Source organism: Bactrocera oleae, chromosome 5 (assembly GCF_042242935.1).
Source record: "Bactrocera oleae isolate idBacOlea1 chromosome 5, idBacOlea1, whole genome shotgun sequence".
NCBI lineage: Eukaryota > Metazoa > Arthropoda > Insecta > Diptera > Tephritidae > Bactrocera > Bactrocera oleae.
The window spans coordinates 36,760,529-36,785,577 of NC_091539.1; the positions used below are offsets into that span (position 1 = coordinate 36,760,529).

Below are 25,049 nucleotides of genomic sequence, written 5' to 3' on the forward strand. Positions count from 1 at the left end.
TGGCGAAAATACCACAAAGAATGTATTGTATACACTTTTAGGTAATGATAACCACAATAAGCGACACATACTATTTACTGCCGCTATCACAGCCGCTGACGCAACAACGGCGCTCAGCGAACGTCTTGCATACATTCGTAATCATCACTATACACACTTCAACAGCCACGCCATCGCCTGCTCTTACTTGAAGCCGCGTGAGCAATCAAAATCATAGCAGCGCATTTGCAATCGCGACGTGCGCCTGAACAGCGCTGAGCGGCGGGCAAGCAAATACCGCCTTGCGCTCGCCGCGTTCAGTACACTTCTGACGCGCGTTTTTTGCGGCCGTCTTCACAACGCACAGCTACCTCAATTTTCATTTATTATAAACTACTTTAATGTATCATTTTGCGAAAGTAGCGCTTATCGCAACAGCGGCCAAGTGACGAGACCACTTATCTATCTAGCGTGGTGTAGTAAGACGTAGACAAGGCGACAATTAATCCTAGCATGCGCCCGGTTGCCACAACGGTCGCACATACTAGCGCAAGCATTTGCCGACAGTAGCAAGAAGAAAGAGAAAAAAAAAACGAGAATAATATTTGGAAAACACAAGTGAATAATCGCTTCAAGGTAATGTGTAAGCTACAGCTGTCAGCGCGGATCGCTAATCGGTGATCGCTTGGATTGTGGCAGTGATCGCGCGTACGTGCCACGCCAAGCCGACGAGCTCTTGAGGCAATTTTAGGACTAAAGCGCCTTGTCTCCTCTGAATTTTAATTCAACAAATAAAAAGTGAAATAACTAATTCAGAATTCAAGAATGACTAAATGCTAGTCAAAAGAAAAAGAGAATATAAAATGGTGCAAGAAATTCAAAAAAATACATAATAATGGAGTTTAGTGAAATCAGCTAATTCATCTGTTATTCTAGTGAAATTAGCACGCCTAATCTAACTACTAACAAGTGCTAAACAAACATTTAATCCATGTCTGTGTGTGTGTTTAAGCAATGACGTATTTGAAAAGAAACTGCTTCTAGCAGGTGTTACTTGCAAAACCGCAAAAATACTATATACGTCCGTAATACTAATGGATACTGCTGAATTCAGTACAACAACAATTACAAAGCTATATTAGTTTATACTCTCTACTATAAATCTCGGATGCTATTTATCAACGGCATTGCGATTATTCATACACATCTACGTGCATACGTTCGGAAATTTTTTTAGATGAGTGAATCGAAAGCTCCACATACTGATGTACATTAGCACACCACACTGCCCCTTTACATTAATAATTCTGAGGTAATAGGCAAGGAAATCGCAAACTTATTACTTAATATTATAAATATAATTAATAAATACATTTTAAAAAGATTTAATAAGTACCTCTTAGCTAAAAATCACTTCAAGTCGTTTCTAATTGCCTTAAGTAATTATTAGTTTCTCTTCAATTGATGTAATTTTGATTGCTTGCTTCGACAAAAGCCAGACTTTGAACTTGAACTTTAAGCAGTAACACTGATGTCTTTTCTCTGAACCAATCAATTTCAAGATAAAATAAACAAAAGCTTTAACTTCGGCTGCACCAAGTTATAATGCATTTTTTTATAGCATAAAACAGTATAAAAATCTTTATTTTAATTTTTGAACAATTTCTTCAAAGATTGTACCATTGCCTTAGACAATTATGCCGAAATAATGCCAAAATGCTTGAATATATGTCATCTCGCCAAATAAAAAAGTTTTCCATACAAGAACTTGACCGATCGTTTAGTTTGTATGGCAGATATATCCTATAATGGTCCAATATCGGCGGTTCCGACAGAAGAGCAACTTCTTGGCGAGAAAAGGGCGTGTGCAAAAATTCTGATCGATATCTCCCTAGCTGAGCGTCAAGTTCGTGTATATACAGACGACCAGACAAGCGGACATAGTTGAACTCATCACGCTGATTATTTATATGTATACTTTATTGAATAGTTCTCTGACGTTTCCTACTGGGTGTTACAAACTTTGTGTCAAACTCAATATACACTCCTATTATTCAGATTAATTCAAAAATGTATTTCTTTGAGATGAACTTAAGGTAACTGCTCATTCTTAAATTTCTCACATTTAGTTCGCTAGGTATAGTGAAAGTCACTTCTGAACTAAACTTCATTGATCTCTTATGGTATATGTTTCAACTTCGATTTCATACCTTTCTGTTAGGCTGGACCGAGGCTCCACTCTGTTCCGAACACTATTAGATATCACTGACCAGACGATGACTAATCTTCGTGCATATTTCTATCATCAAAACGCTTCTCCTAAAATCCTTTAGTCTGTTTATTCGTCAGTTAGCATCAAAATTCTACTCACAACTATATACTCGTATGTATGTATATTATATTTTTTCACAAGCTTTGGCTCATACACATCATACCGCCTAATTTTCAATGAAATAATTAAACTAAAGGCCGAGAAAAATTATATTTGAAAAATATTTTTCTCAGTTATAGCCAACGATCTTAATCGGGAACTCTACTATACCAAAATGCAAAGGCCCAACAAAATCGGAAAACTGGGAACAAAATAGTTATGCAATATCGGTTTCCATCTCTTCAAGCTAATAACCCCAGAACGGGCTTAAACGTTAGGTTACCCTAGAAAGCTTTCGCATGTTACTTACATATGGAGCCATTAGAAGCGAAATGATTACCTTTTATTGAAAAGGTAATGAATATATTATATATCAGATTAAACTCGATTTTATCAAAAGCAAATTGAAATATACAAGGTGATGTAATACCAACAATTTTAAATTCAATCAACAAATAAATCCAAAATTAGAAATTGCAACAATTTTTTTTTTGTTTCTCTTGTTAATATGTCAATAACAATATGATCACATATTGCAAGAGCTGCTTAAGTCATAAAAAATATAAATTTTTCGCCAAAGCTTTGTAAAAAAAAGTATATGAACCTTGTCATATTTGCAATGATTTCATAATAAAACCAATGAAGATTCGAGCGGCCTCGAACAATATAGATATACCCTACATGCATTAAAAATAAAGCTAAGTATCATATTTAAGTGGCTAAAATGAGTTGCTTATTCGAATAGTTAAAAAAATTTAAAATCTTTTTGTGTATATTTGTATTGGAATAAGTTAGCATTACTTTGAAAGTTTTTGATTGGACCGGAACGTTTCTTCGCTATATATAAAAGTAAAAATAAATAATTTAATTTTGCATTAAATTGTAGATTTAATTTATCATAGTTAAAACGATCCGCTTTAGGTCAAATATCCAAAGTTTTGTCCGATAACCTGTTTAATTTTGAAGGTCAAACCTTCTACAGTCAAGCTTTCTTGAGGCAAATTTTTCGCCACCAATATCATTTTTCTAGGCAGGAACGGGTTCCTCTAAAAGGTGAGTGTATGAGAATTTCCCAACCAAGCTCCCAAAGCTTCTGTCGAGTCACTATAGATGATGGTATTCCTCTCATATTGACTAAGGTCACTTTTGGGCGAATGCTTTCTTTAGGCGGTTTAATTGTTGATATTACTGGTCCTGACTAAGAGTTTAGCCGTAGAAAAGCAGCTCATAGTCTCTGATTATCTGCCAATCCCACCAAACACATAGCAAAATCTTCCTTACCGTCAAACCTGACTTGATTACCGTTTACGACGGCTCGCCACTATTCAACCAAGATTCTTTTGCATAACGTTGCCGTAAATGATCCACCTTTCACCACCAGTAGCCATCCGCTTCAGAAATGTATCGGTTTTGTTATGATTCAGCAGCGATTCTCAGATGGAAATTCGTTAAACGAAGTTTTGTTGCGTTAACTCGTGTCACACCTAGACATCTGGATTCTACTTTTAACCTTCCATATTTAAATCGTTCCAAACAAGTTTTTGACCAATGTTTAGCCCCTGAGTAATCAGGACAGTTCTTATCTCACTGTTGCGACAAGTGGACTTCTAGACGTGGAATTGACCAAGAAAAATTTCGCGTTATTGGCTGTTGCTGTATCAAGACTATAAACACTATTTTCATTTTAAGCATCCTGGCTTTAGTTTTTGCCTTTATCGCAGAAAAACTGCGTATAGTGTATTTTCTCATCGTCAGTGTCTAGGTTTGATCCCGAACGCACTGATACAACGCAAGTTAATAATCTACATACTTATTAGAAAGATAATGGATTTTAACTAGATATTTAGTTTCAGGAATTATGACATCTTAATTATTATGTTGGAAACCTTTTTATGATCATCTCTGATCCAGAGTCTGCTGGAATTACTCCTAAGAACTTTTTTCTTCAAATGACAAGTAAACTTGGACACAAATCACGACTGCACTCGTTTCCAAACACAGAATTCAGTTTAGTCTGATAAAATGTCAGAATAATAATCACCACACACCGAAAAGCATTTACGCATCGAGGCTTATTAAGGAAGTGATCTGCTACTTCATTAAACCCTCTTTAATTTCGGAATAAACCTTTTAATAAACAGTAAAATATAAATTTATATTTTAAGGAATTCTTGTTATGTGATCAAATCAAAAAGTCAATATAAAACTTCCATCACTACGTCATCGAAGAATTTAGCGTGACCATTGACTCTTTACAAACATTGATAAGAAGAAAATATAGTACATAAGTGTACCGATATTACTGTAAAAATTATTTCTGTAAAGGCTACCTTTTAGCTAAAGTGAAAATTTCTACAATACAACATTTATAACTGTTTGTCGCTTCAAGAGGTTAGTTGAAAAATTATGATTATAATTTATTTGTGTAATACCATAGAGCGGAAATGTACGCATATGTATATATAATATATGCTAGACTGTTCGCCTGAAATAACTACATTTTCTTATTTGCAATTTTATGGTCATAGATCAGGAAGCTAAATAGGAAATTATACTCAGTGAGTATCCTCACTCTTCCTCTACTATCATCATACCCTATTATACACTTAAATATGTAGAAGCTGCGGACGGACTAAGCTATGTTAACGTCGATTTACACAATACATAACTTTCAAATTTCCAAAAAAATTCGCATAGTTTTCAGATGTTACATAACACTCCCGAAAAGCTTTGTAAAGGAATTTCGAAAGAAATCCTGCCAAACCGTGGACAGATCCCAAAAAAGTCTTTGCCAGATTTTGCCAGAGAGTTCTAGAAGGAAAATACTGTACTTGAAATTGTGATGTTTACTTAGTGTTTACAGCAATGCTATGAAAATCAAATTTTGAAGAAAATAAATATCAGCTTTGAGGGTAGAGGCCTTTTCATTACCTACAATATTGCCGAGATAAACCATTCTTAACCTTTAAAAATTCAAACACGCCCCTCCCCGGCCTTTTCCCGACCTCAGATCGCCCGTAAATTATTTCTTCCTTAATGTTTGCTTTTTTATCTTTGGTTTCCGATGGATTTCATCTTTCTGTGATTTTTTTTTGTTTTCAAAATTGTTTTTCCTGGTCTACCAGAATAAGTTCTTCAATAAAATACATTGAGAATGCAAAATTATATATAAAACTATATGCAAAATTCGTGATAAGATAAATAGTAGATGGAAGGAGATTACACTAAATTGTCTGATCCTTACTTTAGAAAACTAAATGATACATACATATAATAAATTGAAATTAAAATGCTCAAGTTCGCTACATCCTATATTCTAAACGTAGAAGCTTCTTCCGGTAGTGTTAAGATCTAAAATGTATATAAGTGATTTTTTAACACAGTATAAACTAGTTTTTATAGAATTAGAATAATTGTAAGAAATTAAAAATAGTTACAGACTCAAGGAATCTATATTCGATACGAAAATAAAGACTTTTTATATGTTATCGCCAAAAAGATAAGAAAACTGTGTTACCATTAAGAAATATAAGATATGACAAGTGATAAAAGAGTGCTATAAATGGTTGTGCAATACGTGCAACGTAAGAAAAATTTAAATACTCATAAAGTATATAAAAAGTACAATAGTGCAAAACACGAAAAAATACTGAAAATACTTATAGTATTTGCTTAGAGGGGCGGGTGCTCGCTCCATGTGCGCCTTTTGTGTTCTTATGAAAAGGTCTCAGTTTTGGCGCAGTCCTAAAGCCAAAGTGTCAACACTGAGCGTAAATATTAGTTTCGTAACAAAATAGAATTTGCCGTAAAATACTACAATATCAGTGATAACAACAGCGAGCGCTAACAACAAAAACAACAACAACGACGAAATAACAACAGAAAAACAGCAAAAATATTTAATTAACAGCCGGCGCTGACTCGTATACAACAACAAAAGCAACAATGGTTAAAGACAGACTGCCAGAGCTGCTACAGGTAAGTTGAACACATACACACACACTCACACAAATACTCTAAAATCTAAGTACATGTGTATGTTGATAAATTATTTTTGGTGGGGTTTTGAGAGTTGGGAGAGTGCAGATAACAACGCGTTCTTTGTGTGTGTGTGTGTATTAGTGTTTAATAGATCTAAGCAGTGTTGCCATCTAGTTTAAAATATATATGGTAAATCAAAAATATATGAAATTATGCCCGAAAATTAGTAATAAAATTTCAATACATTAATTTATTTATTAGTTGTAGTAATGTAAGAAAGTTCTACAGAGTTTTGTATATACTGAAACTCTTCTCACATAAACCGATCACATTTGATGTTTTTTCACTAAGTCGCTGGAATCTCTGGGCCTAATAGTGCTGCTTTCTCACTTTACTAAATATTCCCTTAACATCAACGGGTGCTGATTTAAGCCAATGGTAAAGGGTACAAAAGTCGGTTAACCAACGAAATGATTACCGTTACTTTGATATGTGTAGATTGAAGGGGACTTAGGTATCAGTGATATTACAAGTATAAAACTTCATCGAAGCATCAATACACTAGTTTCCTTGATATAGTTAAAGCAACAAGGTCGTCGCAGATTATGTAACTCACCTTATGGGTACAAATGCTAGTCCTTTGATTTTAATGTGTTTAGATACAGCTTTAAAATTTTCAATCGCAACCAATGTCAGATAATTATCGATTTTATACTTCAAACGATCCATGTAGTTAAAAACATAAATAAAATAAGTCCACAAAAAATCATGGCTTCAAACCCTGTACGAGATAAAACGAAAAAAAACTTTAAATCAACTGATTTTTACTCAATAAATACTCTAGAGATACCGAAGATTCAATAATAATTTTGTAGTAACGTAGATAGAAAAATCAATAACGTTTTCTTGAAACACATATACATACCATATATCTCAAAAGTAGAGGCAACGAAGGTTCTTTACCAACAGGTATATCTATTCAGAATCCCATCTATACAAAAAAATCTCGTAAGAACATGTTTTTTTTTAACTAAGCGTAATAGAAAAAATCTAGAACAGCAATTTAAGGTAATAAGAAGACAATAGCGGTAAGGATTTCCATAAAAAAACTTTTTTTCATGGCAGAGGTACACTTGGAAGTATGACATTGCAATCGATTAATTGCATTTCATATAATTTTATTGGTATACCACTCACCAATAAAATCAAAATATTTGCCGTGTACCAGTCATTGTCTTTATCGACGTATTGTATTCAATTTACTCTTTTAAAGGGTTATCCACAAGTTTCAGAAGGATTTTAAATCGATCTCAAACCACCACATAAGTATTTTTTCTCTTTCAAAACCGCAAAAATATAATACCAAAATCCATAAAGTTCAAAAAGGTTTATAAAGAAGTGGCAACACCATTCGTAGGTGTAAATTTAATTGCACGCCTATACGTACACATGTTTGTATGCTTGTGAGCGTGATTGGCAACAGGAAGGGTGGAAGCGCGTGCAAACGTAAAAATGTCCAACAACAAACAACCAAACAAGTCACATTAGCGCACACAGAGAGTTCGCCGACAATCACTAGAGCACTTAACGCTTGCAGCCAGCAAAAAATATGGCTAACAGCAGTGAGTAACGGCAGTGGTAGGCGCAAATTGCGCAGATTTGGCAGCACCATCGGCAGGGCGGACGATTTTTGCTCTTATTTTCATATTAATTTCCTTTCTTTTTGCAAAGAAATTAGTAAATCGCTGCTTTTTCAATTGCATTAATCTCATATTCGATAATAGCGCAAACAAATTGATAGCAATCAGCTGGAGACTGGCGTATACCGTTAGATCGTAATTGAATGCAGACAAGGTGCATCAGCTGATCAGTAACAGAGTTAAAAACCAAAACAAAAATAAAAGCGGTTAGTGTGAATAGTTCAGACAATATTTGTGAGTGATGTGAAGTTGCTTCGAAATTTGATTATTGTAAGGTTTAGCTACTAAATGAATTATATTTAATTATTATATAAAGAATTGTTTACTTTTACGTTATAATAACGTTTTATTTGTTTTCGCAGCGCTCCAGCAGCGTGTTGTCCACCGTCTCCGGCACGAATGGTTCGGCACTATTTCAGCGCTCCAGCAACGTCGAGCTCAAATTTGCAGAGATGAGTGCACCCATGGACGCGATACTCAATCCGGTAAATAAATTTACTTATGAATCAAAAAAAAAAAATCTATTAAACAAGCGAGCATGTAAAGTGCAAGACTGCGTCAAAGGCAAGGCAAGAAACTGTATGCACAATTGTCTATGCAATGTATATATATATATATCATAGTTACTCTGCTTAAAAATATAGGCAACTTCTGAAAGTCGGCTGGTCTAACAAAGAAATCCTCTTCCACATAGACAATAACAGTGCGGTTTACTCATTGACAGGCGCTATTAAATATACTTGAGCTTATAGTCATATTTTTGTATATTTTCATATATTCTAAGTGTCTGTGTTAGAATGCAAAATCTTCCTTATGCATATATACATACATACATATATGAAGTGTTATATATATGACTACTTGCGAGTTCAATAATCGCATCGCACAATTATGATTTCTTTGAATTTTTTCAGTTTTATTATATCTTCACGCTTAGGATGTTATATATTTTTATTTTATACTTTATTTAATATATAACATATTTTTATTTTTTTATTATCTATGTATTATAGTATTTTTATGACCATATTTAATTACTTTATTTTAAAATTTAAAATTAATTGTCAAATTTTCATTCAAATTTTTGTTTGATATTCCTATTTTTAATAAAAAAAAAATATATGTTATATTATTTCTAACCCCATTTTTCTTTCTCATTACTAATTAAATTTTGATTTAATAATTAATTTTATAATATTTGACAAATTCTTATTTAAAAATTATGATTTTTTTATATTAATTTATCATATTTTGATTTAAATATTTTTTTATATATTACTATTTTTATTTTATATTTCTTGTTATTTGTTGTTTTTCCACATTTTATTATACTAAGTTAATATATAATTTTGCTTTATTTTTGTAATTTTCTAACCATACCTGAAGGTTTTAATTTTACTTTTAAAAATGTATTTATATTTTAAGTTTTGTGCCAAAAATCATTTTTTGAGTAAAATTTTCTTTTTGTTGTTATATTTTTATCTACAATTTTTTATACAATTTCATAAACAGTTATATTTAATTTATTTTTTAAACATAATATTTTTAAATTTTTATAATTCAAAAAAATGCATAATATATTTTTTATTAAACATTTTTTTATTTCTATTTAATATTTATTTTTTAGATTAAATTTCTCAACTTTAAATAATTTTTTATTACATATTTCCAGTAATTTATTATTTATTATATTCAAGTATTATGCCTGTTACTTTTGCTTTATTATTATTTTAATTTTTTTATAAATTTCAAAATAGATTGTTGATTTCTTCTTATCTAAATGTCTTTTAAGCGCTAAATATTTTCTCATTTATACATTTGGCCTCATTTTGCACTTTCATATCATTCAACCGATGAAAAACAACAAATTTGCCTTCTCCTAAATTGTATAATTAACAGACATTTTAGAGCATTGTTCTTAAAAGAAGAAGAAAAGTGCCTGTGTATGTGTGTTTGCACATGCACATAACGGATATACATATAAGCACTCTTAGGAGTATGTATACGTAATAGGCTTTACTTAAGTGTGCCATTTTATATATGGAAGTGCGTATGTGTGCGTGTAACACCTGAGGGTGATTATCAATGCTGCCACTTAGGGACAATTGAGTGCGCTTCACAGATTTTTTGAGAGTATGCTAATATTGATCGGTACAAATTGTAACAGCATTTGGCTTTATTTTCAACCATATAAGTAATTTTCATAATTGCTTAAATAAAAACATATAACAAACAAGTAAGGAAGGGCTAAGTTCGGATGTAACCGAACATTTTATACTCTCGCAAAGTCAAATGGTATACTCGTTTGAGATTTTTTTATGGATTGACTATTATTTTCGGTAGAAGATCAACTATAGGCACTGGGATCCACATATTTAGAACTTAGGGGCTTGAACAGTTTTAGTTCGATTTAGACAATTTTTGGTCACAAGGTGGCATACTTTAAACGTATTATTAACGCAAAGTTTTACCCCGATATATTCATCCTGATCATTTATATATATATAACCCTATATCTAACTCGATTAGTTTTAGGTGATACAAACAACCGTTAGGTGAACAAAACTATTATACTCTCTAGCAACAGGTTGCGAGAGTATAAAAATAAGTTGTAATTCAAAATCAATAAATTTTAATTGAGGTTAAGAACGTATAAAATTAAATATTTCAGTATGGTTTCTGTATAAAAAAAGTAATAAAAGTGGCCTCTCCCTCAGCAATACTCAGATATATGCGCTTATCAACAGTCGCTAAGCTACTTCACGAGTACTATAAATAATTTGTATTGTTCCTGGATATATATGTGCATGTATGTGCATAATTTCATTTACTTTAAATTGTTCTTCTTAATTGAATGAGAGGCTAAGTAAAAGCATAGAAGACACATAAATAATTGGGTCGACAACTCAGCCCCTCGACAAGCAAATCCTAAAAATCCCAGTGTACTTTTGACGATAAACCTTAATGCTTATAAAACAAGAAAAAGCGTTAACCGTTCGGCTACACCTAACTTATAATACTCTCCACAGGTGCATTTCTTATTTCTTCTTGATCGATATCTCAAAAACTTAGGAAGTAGTTCGCGTTTAAATACTTTATAGGGTCTCCGACGTTTTCTTCTGGGTGTTATAAACCTCGTGGCGTACCCTGTTCAGGGTATAATTCTGCCAATCCATTCATTAAGTATATGTGGAATAATTATTGATTTACCATAGTATACTCCATTCCAATGAGTACAAACTCAAGTACCGTCGCTCGACGCAGATTACTCAGATAAGATCAATTATAATAGATAAAATACAAATTTACGATTTTTTAAGAATGATGGACGTCAATAGTATTATAACAGTTTGGACATGTGATATTTCCTATTTTCTTCCTAGTAAGAGGAAGCAAGTACATTTATTCCCTTCGATTTATTTATTACTTTCTTACTCTGCCATAAGAAATAAGCTGATAGATATTCATACAGCTGCGATACTTATTGGTTTAATAAAAGTTTTTTAATTAACAAAGTAGTCTGCAATATAGAGTCGATGGGCTTTTTTTCAAGAACATTGCGCCGTACCTTCGATCTTTAAGGCGTTATTACCAATATAGCACGATATTGAAAAGCAGATCGGTATCTTAATTTAAACTTCTTTTATTTATACGGCAACTAAAGAAACACATATGTATTTCTAATGTAGATGGCTGTTATGCATAATTTTCTTTCGAGTGTTTAGTTTACTGATCTATGAATTATTGCTTTAGACTTTACAAAATGTGTTCAATTTACTATTGTATAAGCAGTTAAGAAGACAGTTTTGTGGGTATTCAACGTTCAAAAAAAAATTATTATTACTGAATACGAATTCAGGACCAGAAAAAATTTTGATTTACGACAATATGACGGCTTTCCAATACAAAATCATTTTTTGTGACAAAATGTAGTAAAACAGAAGGGCTTAACAAATATAGCTTTGAAGATCGTGTGAAAATTTTAAGTCCATCGGGAGGAACAGAGAAACTGTTTGTCGGACCAACCTCATTTACGGAGAATATTCTCAAAGATAGGTATATACATTCGATATATGTACAAATATATGCAAAAAAAAATTTTTTTTTAATTCACAATTGGATGTAACTTAAGGGGCTATAATAAATGTTGTATTATGAAAGGAAAATTCCCTTATATTGGAAGGAATCATAGCTATATTTAACCAATATTTATAATAATTGAATTCGCCGGAGATGTTTTGAAAGAACAATATTAGGAGATGAAAGGTTAAATGGTCATCGTCAAAGGCGTTGCTCGAGAAAATCTAAAGTTATTTGCAAGTGTTCTCCTTATGGCAGTGGAACTACATAAGATGACTTAAAACCTTTTTTTTAAGGGACTTTTAATTGTCATTTGCTCTAAAAATCTCAAGAGAAACGAACATATTTCCTGCTATAAAATATTCCTAAATATCCCAATCTAAATATCAAACTTAACTTGTTCTTAGAATAATATATTATATCTCAAACACTCCGATGATTATGAAAATTTCTGTATAACTTCTTATATATACAATAAACTCGTTAAAGGTTTTAATACCAGAACATTACACCAGACTTTAAAAACCCAGCCAACTACCAATTACCCGCTTTTATTACAAAAGAAGCGCGACAAAAATATTTGCAATGATTGCTCTGGAACTATAATTTTCTGAAAAGCGCACTATTCACTTCTTAGCTTTACAATGCATTACTGAGTTCACTTTTTCTCAATTACTTTGAATTTGGAATAATTAGACATTTTTCTCACGTAGCTACCTATATGTATGTATAAGTACAAGGTGTGTTCCAAAGTAAACAGGACTTTAAAAAAAAGACAGAACAAATGGTTTTATCGGCAAAATCAATTAATTTTGTTCAAAATAGTCTCCTTCTGCTTTAATACAGCTTTTTTCACGGTCCAAAAGCTTGTCGAACGAATGTTTTAGCTCGTTGCCCGGTATAGCCGCCAGTATGCCGGTGCAAGCCTCTTGAATGGCCTCCACGTCTGCATAACGCTTTTCTTTCATCGGCAAATGCATTTTTCCGAAAAGATAGAAGTCGCACGATGCCATATGAGGTGAATACGGGGAGTGATTGATTGTTAAAATGTGATTTTTAATCAAATAATCGACCACAAGCGTCGATCGATGAGACGGCGCATTATCGTGCAACAAACGCGTACTTCCATCTTCGCGATATTCGAACACACGTTGAATACGTCGCACCAAACGCTTCAAAACTCCAAGGTAGAATACCGCATTAACGTTTTGGCCGGTTGGAACAAATTCTGTTTCATAAAAACAAATCAGCATTGTCTTCACTTTTGACTTCTCCAGGCGCGATTTTTTGGGTTCATGTTCATCGTCATTTATGTCCTCCCGACCACTTTGAAAACGTTGAAACCACTCGTGAACTCTGCTACGGGATAGGCAATCATCGCCATAAACTTGTTTCATCAATTGAAATGTTTCGGTAAAAGTTTTACCAATTTTAAAACAAAATTTAATATTGGCTCTTTGTTCGAAGCTCATTTTCGCACCGATGACAAAAACATACTGACACTTAAAACGCAATAACTTCACTTCCAACAGATGAAATATCATGAAATTTTTGCTGGAAGTCGATAAAGGATAGCGTATTCTAACGCACTAGTCGACATATAGATGGCGCCACTAGAGTTTACTTTGTTACTTTTTTACTGTTTACTTTGGAACGCACCTTGTATGTACATATCTTAGGTTGCGTCAAAAAAAAACAAATATTAATATTAAAAATTACAAATATACTCTACAAAATGGTCTTTTACTTTTACTTAACAGTTTAAAAAAAAATTTCGTTTTGAATTTTATAACTCAATAATAAAACATCATTTTAAATTGCAAAGCTCATAGCAAATTATTCAGAGTACGAAGCGAAAAAAAGACATTCGTCTTTTGACCCACCTTAATGTATATATACATACATATGTGCACGGGATTTTGCTTCAGGTAAATGTCTACTGAAATTGGTGCAACGTTTCGCCAATAATTATTGCTCACATTCGCCGATACGTTCATAAAATCAATTGAATTTATTAAACATATGTTCGTCGTCGTACATACCAATTTCTTTATATTTACACGTTCATATGTATATGTATATGTATCATTAGCGTGCAGCGTTGGCAATTCATTAGAAAAATGTGCATTTCTCGAGATGCAGCGATCATTTTTTGCAGCAAATGTTCGTTATTAATTGGTATCTAATTCAAATAGATTTGCGTCATTGTAACTGTAAATTTGTGTTTACTTCTCATTCGCATGTTTCCAATTTATAGAAGCAAGTACATACATATGTATAATTTACCCATTTTGTTTTATTTTTGCTTTTAAATTCGTTTAAATGGAATAAAACCGCGCACTTGATTTCACAAGTACTTTAGATAATATTGTTTTTTATATCACATTCGCCTTAATGCCCTTCGTTGACAGATTGACATTTGTCATTGATTCATTGAAGAAATAATTCCATATGTATACATACACACTCTTATACTCGCTACGGAAAATTTTAGGTACCAAAAAATATTTTTGTGAAAGAATGTTTTTAACAAAATTCCTTTACATTTTTTAATTAATTAATTTGAGCCAATACAAGCATGCGCATCCCAACTGGGATGACGTTCAGAGCCTTCAGCGAATTTTAATTTTTTCGGTTTTGGTTCATTTTTGCTGCGTCATTCGTTAGTTTGTTGGACAGTTTCGATGTCATATTCAGAAACCCTCGCCGTCACCAGTAATGATGAGTTTGATGAATTTAGGGTCCTCAACTACTCTGTCAAGCATCTCTTTTACGACCTCTACTCGACGTCGTTCTTGCAAAAGATTTAAAGAAATGGATAGATGACTCGGATGAGACAAAGAAATAAAATTTCTTGATTCCGGGTCAAATTTGATCAGATGGTATATTGGTCTTAATAGAAATTGGTTTTCCGTCCTAATTAGAAACTTGATATAATGAAAATATTAGTTTCCATTTTTATACTCTGGACAGGAAATATTAAGTTTGGCACGAAGTTTGTAAAACCCCGAATGAAACGTCGCAGGCCCTAAAAAGTACATATATATGGGTCATTCTATCCAACATTTATATTCAAAATTTGTTTTCGTGCGAAACCTTTTTTTATGTCCTTTGATGCCAAATAGACACGTATATTTTCAAAATTTCAACGATTGAAAAAGTACCTTTAAACATTTGCGTACACGAAGAAAAGTATATCATTATAAAAATAACTAATAATGTTTACGATTTTTGCTCAGCTTTCCAATGGGATATATGTTAAATTTATTCGACTTTTTTTTGTAAATTGTGAAAATGTACCTTTATTTTTATAAACAAATAATTTTTTTTCAATTTAGAAATATTTTTATTTAGTCTCTATTTAGTTTTTAATGATAAATGTACATTAGGCTCTTCAGTCATGTCTGTATAAATTTGAAAATTGACCGTTAAAAACTCCGTCCGAAATAAATCTTTAACCTTCAACATCCACGCTCCGGCAAACGCGAGAGACAAAGTTTCGAAAATGTGTCAAAATCACAATTTTCTACGGTCCACTCCGAAATTTATAAATTATATATAGGGATATGTATATATTGTATAAATGATCAACGTGACGAGCTGAGTCGATTTGTCCGTCTGCCTATATACGCAAACTAGTCCCTCAATTGTTGAGGAATCGATCTGAAATTTTACACACGTCCCCCCAGAAGCTGCATATCTTCGGTACAACCGAAATTAACATTTTTTTTTGAATACTATGACATTTTAACATATTACCTACAACAGGAATTACAAAAACATTTACGTTATATAGTTTTTCAAAATATTTACATGCTTTTACTTCTTTGTAATGTGAGTGTATAAAATGTTCGGCTCACATCCTTACTTGTGTATATTTATGATTACTTTTTGGCTAAAAAAAATCAGTGCACAAATAAAATAATAAAATTTGTAGAGCACGTGTGGGGGTTAATCATGTGAATAAACAAACATGTACACACATGCATACATATATGAATATAATATGAGTATGTATGTCAACGTTTGTATGTATAAAAGCTAATTGTTTACGACAAACTACTTTCCTCGATTAAAATTCGCTTTGTTTGAACTTTCTTGGTGCCTATTGGTTAATTAGAACCAACAAAAAAACTTTTAAGATTAATACATACATACAGATATACGCATACATAGACATTTCATTTACATGTATTTGTATATGTCATTGACACTTTTGCTTTTAGTATTTTTTTAGCCTAGCCTTGCTTTTGGATTTTAGTACTTATGATAGCTAAATGGCACCAATATATAGAAAACAATTAGTGCAAGCCCGAGCGCAGGCAGAACTGAATACCCAACACACTTTAGAGAAATAAAATATCATAAAATGGAAATTTGCTAAACTCATGCATGATTTTTACAGTTTAGAAAAAGGCTGAGAATTATGTTCATACCGTTGATCAATATTATTGAAATATCTTACTGTAGATCGTAATTCTCGGTTTAAAGTCCATTAACACAGTTTTTAGAGTGAAGAGAATAATCATAGATATATACATACATCAAAATAGCAAACCCTGTATAAAGTCAATTTTGACCTTCGAATTTTATTAAGGCTTTCTTCTCTTCTTCTTCTCTTTTTCTTATAATTATGATTAAGGTTTTTATGGTTCATTAAATTAAAATTATAAGAGATACCTGCCCGATTTTTAATACAATTAAATTTTTTTTACAGAAGACCATAAAAACTAAACCATCTAAGAAGCATTAGCCACCTTTAACCCATGGTATTTCTAGCATTTCGAAATTCAATTAATATTCTAAAATGCTTCGAACTTAGATATAATACAATATTTAGCATATGAGGTGCAAGAAACGAACTATTTAATTAATCAGAAAGTAAATAATAACAAAATTTGATACTTATTAATGTAATTTTCATCGGTTTCCAGAAGTCTGATCAACTTAAAACTTTGCAGACATGTCAGGGACCGATGACAATGCAATAATTTGATAACAGTTTCCCATTATTTTGAAGGTGGGCATAACCCCGTGTCCTAAATGGTTTAAAGCTAACTCAACTAAATTTGCTGTAAGGAAGTCCTTTTAGCCCTTTTTCATACGCTGTAAAATGCGCCATAAGCATTAAATTTCACAAAGTAGATGGTAGGGAATAGCGTGTAAAAATTCCTTTAAAGCGTGTTTTTTTAAACTATTATTTATTACAGCTTTATTTAAAGCAATAACCAATAACATAAAAGATTTACGCATATTGTAACGTTAAGGATATTTAAAACAAAAGAAAACGCTAATTTCGGCTACACCGAAGCTATACGCTATAGAGATCCGATGTGAACAATATATCTGGAGATTGTAGCGTTTCCTTGGACAATACTCTATGCCAAATTTCGTGAAGATATATTTATATAAATATATATCTTGTCAAATGAAAAAGTTTTCTACACAAGAACTTGATTTTGGTCGATTAGTTTGCGATGGCGACAAATGAGCAGCTTCTTTCGGAGAAAAAGGCGTGTGCGAAATTTCAGACCGATAGCTCAAAAATTGAGGAACTAGTTCGCGTATATACAGACAGACGGACAGAGGGATAGGCGAACATGGCTTATACTTTTATGAATTAATAGAAAATGTATCGGTGTTTGATGACTACAATTCCTATTTATAAATACCTTCAGGTGCATACGGTTTTTTAGAACAAAGAACATTTTATACTCTCACATTTTGAAAAGATCAAAGACTAGGAAATATCCAGTTTTGGAGTTACAACATATCATTACCATAAATTTTTGAATTGAATTTCATTAACAAAAGTCACAGATTCCCAATATATAGGGTTATTCATTTCAAGATTCCCACATTGTTTAAGGAAAAAAACACAGAGAATTTAATGGGGAGTGTTGATTATCACTCGAAAAAACATTATTTGGCATTTTGTTTTTGAAGATTATCTCTTTCAAATGTTGGCTGCGGAGAGGTCTCAGATGTTTCATCCGTGGAGTCCAATTTTCGATGACTCGTTCGAGCATTTCGACTGGTAACTGGCGACTGACACGCGTGTTGTTTTGCTCCAAGGCCTGAATCGAAGCGGGATTGTGCGCATAGACTTCACATATCTCCATAGGAAAAAGTCAAATAGCGTGATATCACACGATCTTGGTGGGCAATCGATCGGCCCAAAACGTGAAATTATGTGCTCACCGAAATGTTCTCTCAATAAATCCATTGATTGATGCAATGTGTGGGAAGTGGGGCCATATTGTTGAAATCAAACATTGCCGAGATCACAAGCTTAAATTTCGCATCAAACAGTCGGTTATCAAGGCGCGATAACGCTCGCCATTGACGGTTACGTTCTCATTGGCATCATTCCACCGGCTCACACACAACACCAAACCGTTGTTTTTTCTGGATGAAATGGCAGTTCTTTAATCTCTTCAGATTGCTCTTTGTCCCAAATGCAGCAATTTTGCTTGTTTACACACCCATTGAGCCGGAAATGGGCCTCATCGCTGAACAAAGTTCGGCTCGAAACCGTCCGACCTTCTTAGAACTTTTCAAGAGCCCATAGGGCGAAGCGATGTCGCTTGGGGAGGTTGAGCGGCTTCAGTTCTTCCACAAGCTGTATTTTGTATGCTTTCAAGCATATCAAGTATCTATAAGATCTCGACGTAAAATGCGCCAAGTCATTCCATACGTCAATCCGAGCCGAATCGACTCTCCACGGTCTTCGTGTACACTCTCAGCTACGACCGCTAAATTTACTTTACTGCGTACTGGGTTTCAAGATGGATGAAGTTGTTGCGAATAGTATTTGTAAACGTTGCTTAGGCGTAAGTCTTTCCACGATAAAATGCCAAACAATACAGTAACAGCTTGACATGACTTACGCGTTCATTATGTCAAAAAAGGGCTGCTGAAAAAAATACCTCTACTTGGATCACACGTTGTAAGTTATAAACTTAAAGCGGATGTTTGAAAAACCGTATATTTAGTATATGGGGACTAATAAACGTATTACCTTGATAAAGGTGGGCGATGCCACGCGCATTGTCGCACAGGGGTCCCTCGCTATTGTGATCCTCTGTACCAAAATACAGTTTTGTATTTAAATTTAATGCTTAGGCACTTTATGTGTTTTCACTTTACGGCAGTTAAGTGACTTTATGGGTGTGGCAATAGACCGATTTCGCCAATCTGCAATACCAACCCTCCTTGTATGCCAGGACACGCCTGCAGGAAGCTTTATCAAAATATCTTAATTTTTACTTAAGTTATCGCTTCAACTCATTTCGTCACCGTGATCATTTACATGTATATAGGTATATATAACACTATTTCTATCTCGATTACTTTTAGGACAACAAAACTATTTTACTCTATGCAGCATGTTGCGAGAGTATAAAAACATTACTTAGTAGCTAATAAACTAATTACATATTCAAACAATATTTCTTTCAATTATTTAATAATAATGTTTTTCCTTAATTGCAGTATTCGGAGATACGAGTACAGTTGGCACAAATCTCCGCAAATTTAGAGACAATGAGTCGAATGGTGCAAACAATAAATATTCGTAATTTCAATGGTATGTAATACAAAAACATATGTACTGCATGAAACATAAAAACCAATAATATGGCAACTAACCATATACAACATTTGCACTTTCAATGCTCACAGAAAAGGAAATGGATGAACTACGCACGCAGAATTTAAAAATGGGTAATCAGCTGATGAACAAATTCAAAGAATTCAAAGCGAATATGCCGCCTGAGAATGATTTCACGCTGGAGGCGCGCATGAAACGTACGCTTTTCTATGGTCTCTATCAGAGTTACATACAAATATGGACGAGAAACGAAGAGTTCCTGCAATTATACGAACGCAAGCTAAAGAAAAATCTGGAAATGCATTCCAAAATCAGTAAGTGCTGCTGTTTCACACTACATAAAACAAACATCATAAATACCATATATGTATATACATATACGTAGTAAAATAAATATAAGCAGGGTTACAAATTTTCTAATTTAAAATTGAAAATTTAGTTTTTAATCCCAAAATTGGAATTAAGGGGTTTAATCCATTTGCAAGCCAATTTCCAGGAGTAGCCAAAAAATTGTTTGCAATAGATGAATATAGAATAAGATCTTTGATAATAATTTCGATTTTTTGAGTCAGTAAATTGGGCGTAAATTTATTCAAAAAACGAATTTTTTAGGAGGTCGCCGAAATTTTGACTAGTCCTTCTATCATTGCCAGGCAAATATATCTAAGAAGGTCGTGTGAAAATTTCAAGCCGTTTCGCAGAAATTTTTCTTACCGACTCTTTCAGCACATAATTAAGAGTTTATCAAAAACTTTTTCTGAGTGAAACACTATAAAGTTCAATCCGATTTTTAGGATTAAAAATTTAATTTCAATTTTTTTCTCATCCAACATGTTGCTACAGAGTATAATACAATACTTTTGCTCACCTAAGGGTTGCTTGTATCACCTAAAAATAATCGAGTTAGATCTAGGGTTATATATTTATATAAATGATCGGGATGATGAGACGAGTTGAAATCCGGGTGAGTGTATGTCCGTCCGTCTGTCTATGCAAGCTGTAACTTGAGTAAAAATTGAGATATTGTGAAGCTGAAACTTTGTACAAAAAAGGACGAGTTCGTATATAGGCATAATGCCACTGCCACGGCCAAAAAACTCCATTCATCTTAAACCTATAAAATAAACAAACTAAGCACTAAAATAAGATATAACACTGTTATTTGGTACAGGCGTAGCATGTGGTTATGTAGCAAAGGGCACCTATAGGCTAAAAGTTTTTAAAAAATGGACATGGCCCCGCCCTCTACCAGGTTAGTATCTGCTAAACCACTAAAGCTACAATATCTAAATTCACTTAGAACAAATACTTTAAGAGTCCCTACTGATATATTATATGATTATAGCCCCGCCCTCACCACATATAACGCATTTGTTAAAAAGTAACAAAAGCGCGATAAATTATTAACTATATGATTCAGAGATATTAAATTTTGTACCCGAGATGGTACGAGAGAGCTTAATGGCATCTAGCGTTGAATTTGGACGATTGGCGTGGCACCGCCCACATTTAGCTGAAATTCTATATCATATATTTTATATCAATATATAAAAATTTCAACCAAATTCGATATGTAACCCACTTACTTGTGTGTACTTCCCATATAACACAATTTTAAATTCCATCTGATTCCTTCACATTTCAGTATACAAATCAAAACCAATCAATATATCCGAATAAAACTTTGCACAAATAACAGAGTAAATAAATTTATTAACATTCTCTAATCTTACGCTAAAAAATTGTCGAATTTGGACTATGATTTTTCAAAAACCCAGACTTCAATTATGTGGTACACACTGGGGTCCATTTTTTGCCGAAAATATCGCTCAATCTGTGAGATATGTTATTGAAATTCGGGGAAACTTTTCCTTGATAATAATATACCCTTGTGTCAAAAATAGGTTGAATCGGATCAATACTTCCTAATATAAAGATTTTCGAACTTCCAGTTGACTTTATACCGCATAAGTTGGTCAATATGTGAGTTATTTTAATGAAATTGAGAGAGCGTGGTTTTCTAATAAAAGTGTATCTTCGCGCCTAAAACAGATAAAATCGAGCGAAAACTCCCCATATAACCGATATTCACGATTTTTAAACATCTAGCTGACTTTACTCTAAATATATGTTTATATTATTATATGTATAAAATTGCTTGAAAATAAGTTCTAAAGTATGCCTGCGCAATGTCAAAAATTAATGCAATCAGCCCTCTTATTTTTCTGCCTACAAAAATTTTAGTATAATTTTCGGTAGCGCGAAGTAAATGGCCTTCAAAATAAGGTTAATATGATACTAAATTTGATTGTAATCCATTCCCGGTTTCGTCGAACAATGAGTTCGCTACATTTTTTACTATTGCCAACACCTGAAGGTAGCCGGCTTTGATTTTGCAAGTTGCAAGAGTATTAAATGTTCGGTTACATCCGAACTTAGGCCTTACTTACATGGTCAACTTGGGATCAGGCATTAGAAAGTTTAAGATTATTTTTAATTTCCGCGATAGCACAGTAATAAAAAACTAATTTCAATTCAATGCATTATTTGCACCTCTGAATATAATAAATTTTAACAATTGATTGGTAAAGTAATATTTTAATATTCATTTACCATTAGTGAACTGCAATTCCACTGAAGAAGAAATTGAAGAACTGATAGCAAATAAGACGACGAACCTTTTTGTTGGCAATGTAAGTTATTTAGAAACTTTTTATTCACACACACACTAATATTTTACATTAACTCTTTACACTTACATTTTACACTAACACTTTACATTATCATTTAACGCTAACACTTTACATTATCATTTAACGCTAACACTTTTCACTGTCATTTTGCACTAATATTTTACCCCTCCAATAATATTTTAAATTAACACTTTTTATTATAACTTTTTAATATCGCTTTCCGCAAGCACTTTACAATAACACTTCCAACTGTCATTTTACACAAACACTGATCTCTATCACTTTTCGTTATCCCTTTTCACTGTCGCTTTATACTAACATTTTACACTGGATTTTGTTTACAGATTCTAGAAGAAACCGAAAATGAACGACGAACACTTCGTGACTTAATGGATCGTTTCAATGAGCTTAAGAAGCTGGAAAAATCCATTGAAGATGTGCACGCTTTATTCCTACGTATACAAACACTAGTAATGGAACAGGTACGTACAACAACAATAACATCAGCAATTTGTCTATATTCACATTATTGTATAATTCCAGAGTGAAACGATAAATCGGGTTGAATTTGTTGCGCAACAAGCAACGCACTTTGTGGATAAAGGTCAGCATAAATTGGAAAAAGCAGAATCGCTGAAAAAGAAAGCTTTAAAGGTTACTCACAATTGAGCGTTGCAATGCATTTGTGTTATTTACCTTTCTCTTTTTGCTTTGCAGAAGAAGTTCTGGCTTATCGGCATCGCGTTGGCTGTGTTAATTGTATTAGTATTAATTGGTATATATTTATGATCTAAAGGCAAATATATTTATATTCAATTCAAAACGCACGAAATCTTTTCACTTTTTAACGAAGTTCCAAACCGGAACTTTTTGACAGTTGGCAAAGGAAGAGGAAAAATACCGGCAGTTGGTGAATAAGTTGCGTCGTGGTGAGCATTAGTTATAGTGCTGCCACTTATTTGACAGAAAGTTTACTTAGCAAATTTGAAATAAACGAATAAATAAAAAATAAGTTGTTTTTTATCGGATACTACATATATTATGGTAAATAATCAAATGTTTTATTTGGTGAAAGAAGTAAGTACTCCAAAAGTTTTTTGTTTAATTCGTAATTACCTTAAATAAGGCAATGTAATTGTTTCGAGCAGTTGCTTCTTGAACTGTTGAACTCTTATATTGGAACAAAGCCCTCTTTAAAGATTTGGTTATTGAACGATTTTATAGATATAAGACAGATTTTAGTGAAAATTGTCAATTAAAGTATTAGTTGATAACCAATTGGGCAATTGGGATTTTTTTATTTCGCCACAACGGAATTATTTGATTGCAATTTTACTTCTTAGTCCACTTTTTGGTTATGCATAAATATCTTCTCGACACCTCGATGGCTTCTGCTATAATAACAACCTCAAATAAAAACAAGCAAAAACGTTAACTTCGGTTGCACTATCACAAATATAAAAGATTCCTTACAAAAACTTGATTACGCTCGTTCAGTTTGCTTGGCAGCTGTATGCTAAAGTTATCCGACCTGATCAATTTCTTCGAGGATTGGGTTATTGCTTTAGACAATAATAATATTTTGTGAAGATATCTCGTCAAGTCAAAATGTTTTCCATGCAATAACTTAATTCCGATCTTTCAGTTTGCATGGCAACAGTATGCTATAGTGATCTGATCTGAACTATTTCTGAAAAGATGACATTGTTGCCTTAGACAATAATCCATGCCTAATTTTGTGAAAATACCTCGTCAAATGGAAAAGTTTGCCATACAAGCACTTGTTGACGATCGTTCAGTTTGTCACTAAGATAAAGATATTTTAAAATAAATATATGTATATAGATTATAATTTTCCGAAATGGGCTCAATTATCGAAATAATTAGAAATATGGTCCAAGGAGACAACAACAACAAACGAGAGATTTTTTGCATGAAGTTTCTGTCGAAAAGACTAGGTAAATATCAAGAAAATCACTGTAAGGCAAATTATTTCGAAAGAGGAGCTAGTATCAAAAAAAAATGAGCACTGAATCAGATAAATAAGCCCGGTTGAGTTTTTGTAAACCGAGCACAGAGTGGTATCGCATTTTATTCTCTGATGAGAAAAAATGTTTGATTTAGAACATACTGGCTGCAATAACTATCGTTTTTATAATACCGATAGACACGATTTTTGGGTCTGACTTCTGCATGTTAAATTTCAGTTTCTCTTACACCAAAATAAGAATAAATTTTGTTTTTTTAATTAAAGTTTGCTTTTGTAGAAGTTTTTTGCGTATTTCTTTTTGGCTTGTATGGGCAAATTAGTCCCATGCGTATCAGGTAAAAGCAAACTTTAAAAGCTAAAAATAAAATTTCCCGGATTTTTCAATTTCTAGAGTCAGAATCTGAGCATTAAAACAGAAACCCAAAAAACATTTTTTTGGTTTGGTTGACCGGTGTAATTTTTATATTAATATATATACATATACATATATACATAAAAATGATATAGCGAGCTACAATTCTTAACACCTAACATAAAGGCCAACACGATAAAATATGCTATTTAAAACACTGACGATATGGCAACATTACGTCGATTAAAATCACCGTCTCCAGAATCCCGTAATTCCTATTGACATATTTTT

General features: G+C 32.8%; 1 protein-coding gene across 8 annotated transcripts; it reads left to right on the forward strand.

Annotated features, from left to right (window-relative positions):
• The first annotated feature begins 220 nt into the window (after window positions 1–220).
• Syx4 (Syntaxin 4) lies at window positions 221–23,239 on the forward strand. 8 transcript variants are annotated; one of them, XM_036371631.2, is made up of 9 exons: window positions 221–615; window positions 5,734–6,328; window positions 8,394–8,516; window positions 19,606–19,699; window positions 19,795–20,037; window positions 22,343–22,416; window positions 22,761–22,898; window positions 22,960–23,070; window positions 23,134–23,239. In XM_036371631.2, exons 2-9 carry the CDS (start codon window positions 6,296–6,298, stop codon window positions 23,203–23,205), a joined length of 888 nt encoding a protein of 295 aa, XP_036227524.1. In that variant the 5' UTR covers window positions 221–615; window positions 5,734–6,295; the 3' UTR covers window positions 23,206–23,239. The 8 variants fall into 8 exon arrangements, with proteins under 8 accessions (XP_036227524.1, XP_036227523.1, XP_036227525.1 ...); XM_036371630.2 differs by having other exon boundaries at window positions 5,744–6,328; XM_036371632.2 differs by having other exon boundaries at window positions 5,753–6,328.
• Window positions 23,240–25,049: the final 1,810 nt, after the last annotated feature.

Coding starts and splice junctions, on each gene's coding strand:
- Syx4 (XM_036371631.2), top strand. CDS start 6,296: ATGGTTAAAGACAGACTGCCAGAGCTGCTACAG. Junction 19,700..19,794: donor AAATATTCGTAATTTCAATG/GTATGTAATACA, acceptor CAATGCTCACAG/AAAAGGAAATGGATGAACTA. Junction 22,417..22,760: donor CGAACCTTTTTGTTGGCAAT/GTAAGTTATTTA, acceptor TTTTGTTTACAG/ATTCTAGAAGAAACCGAAAA.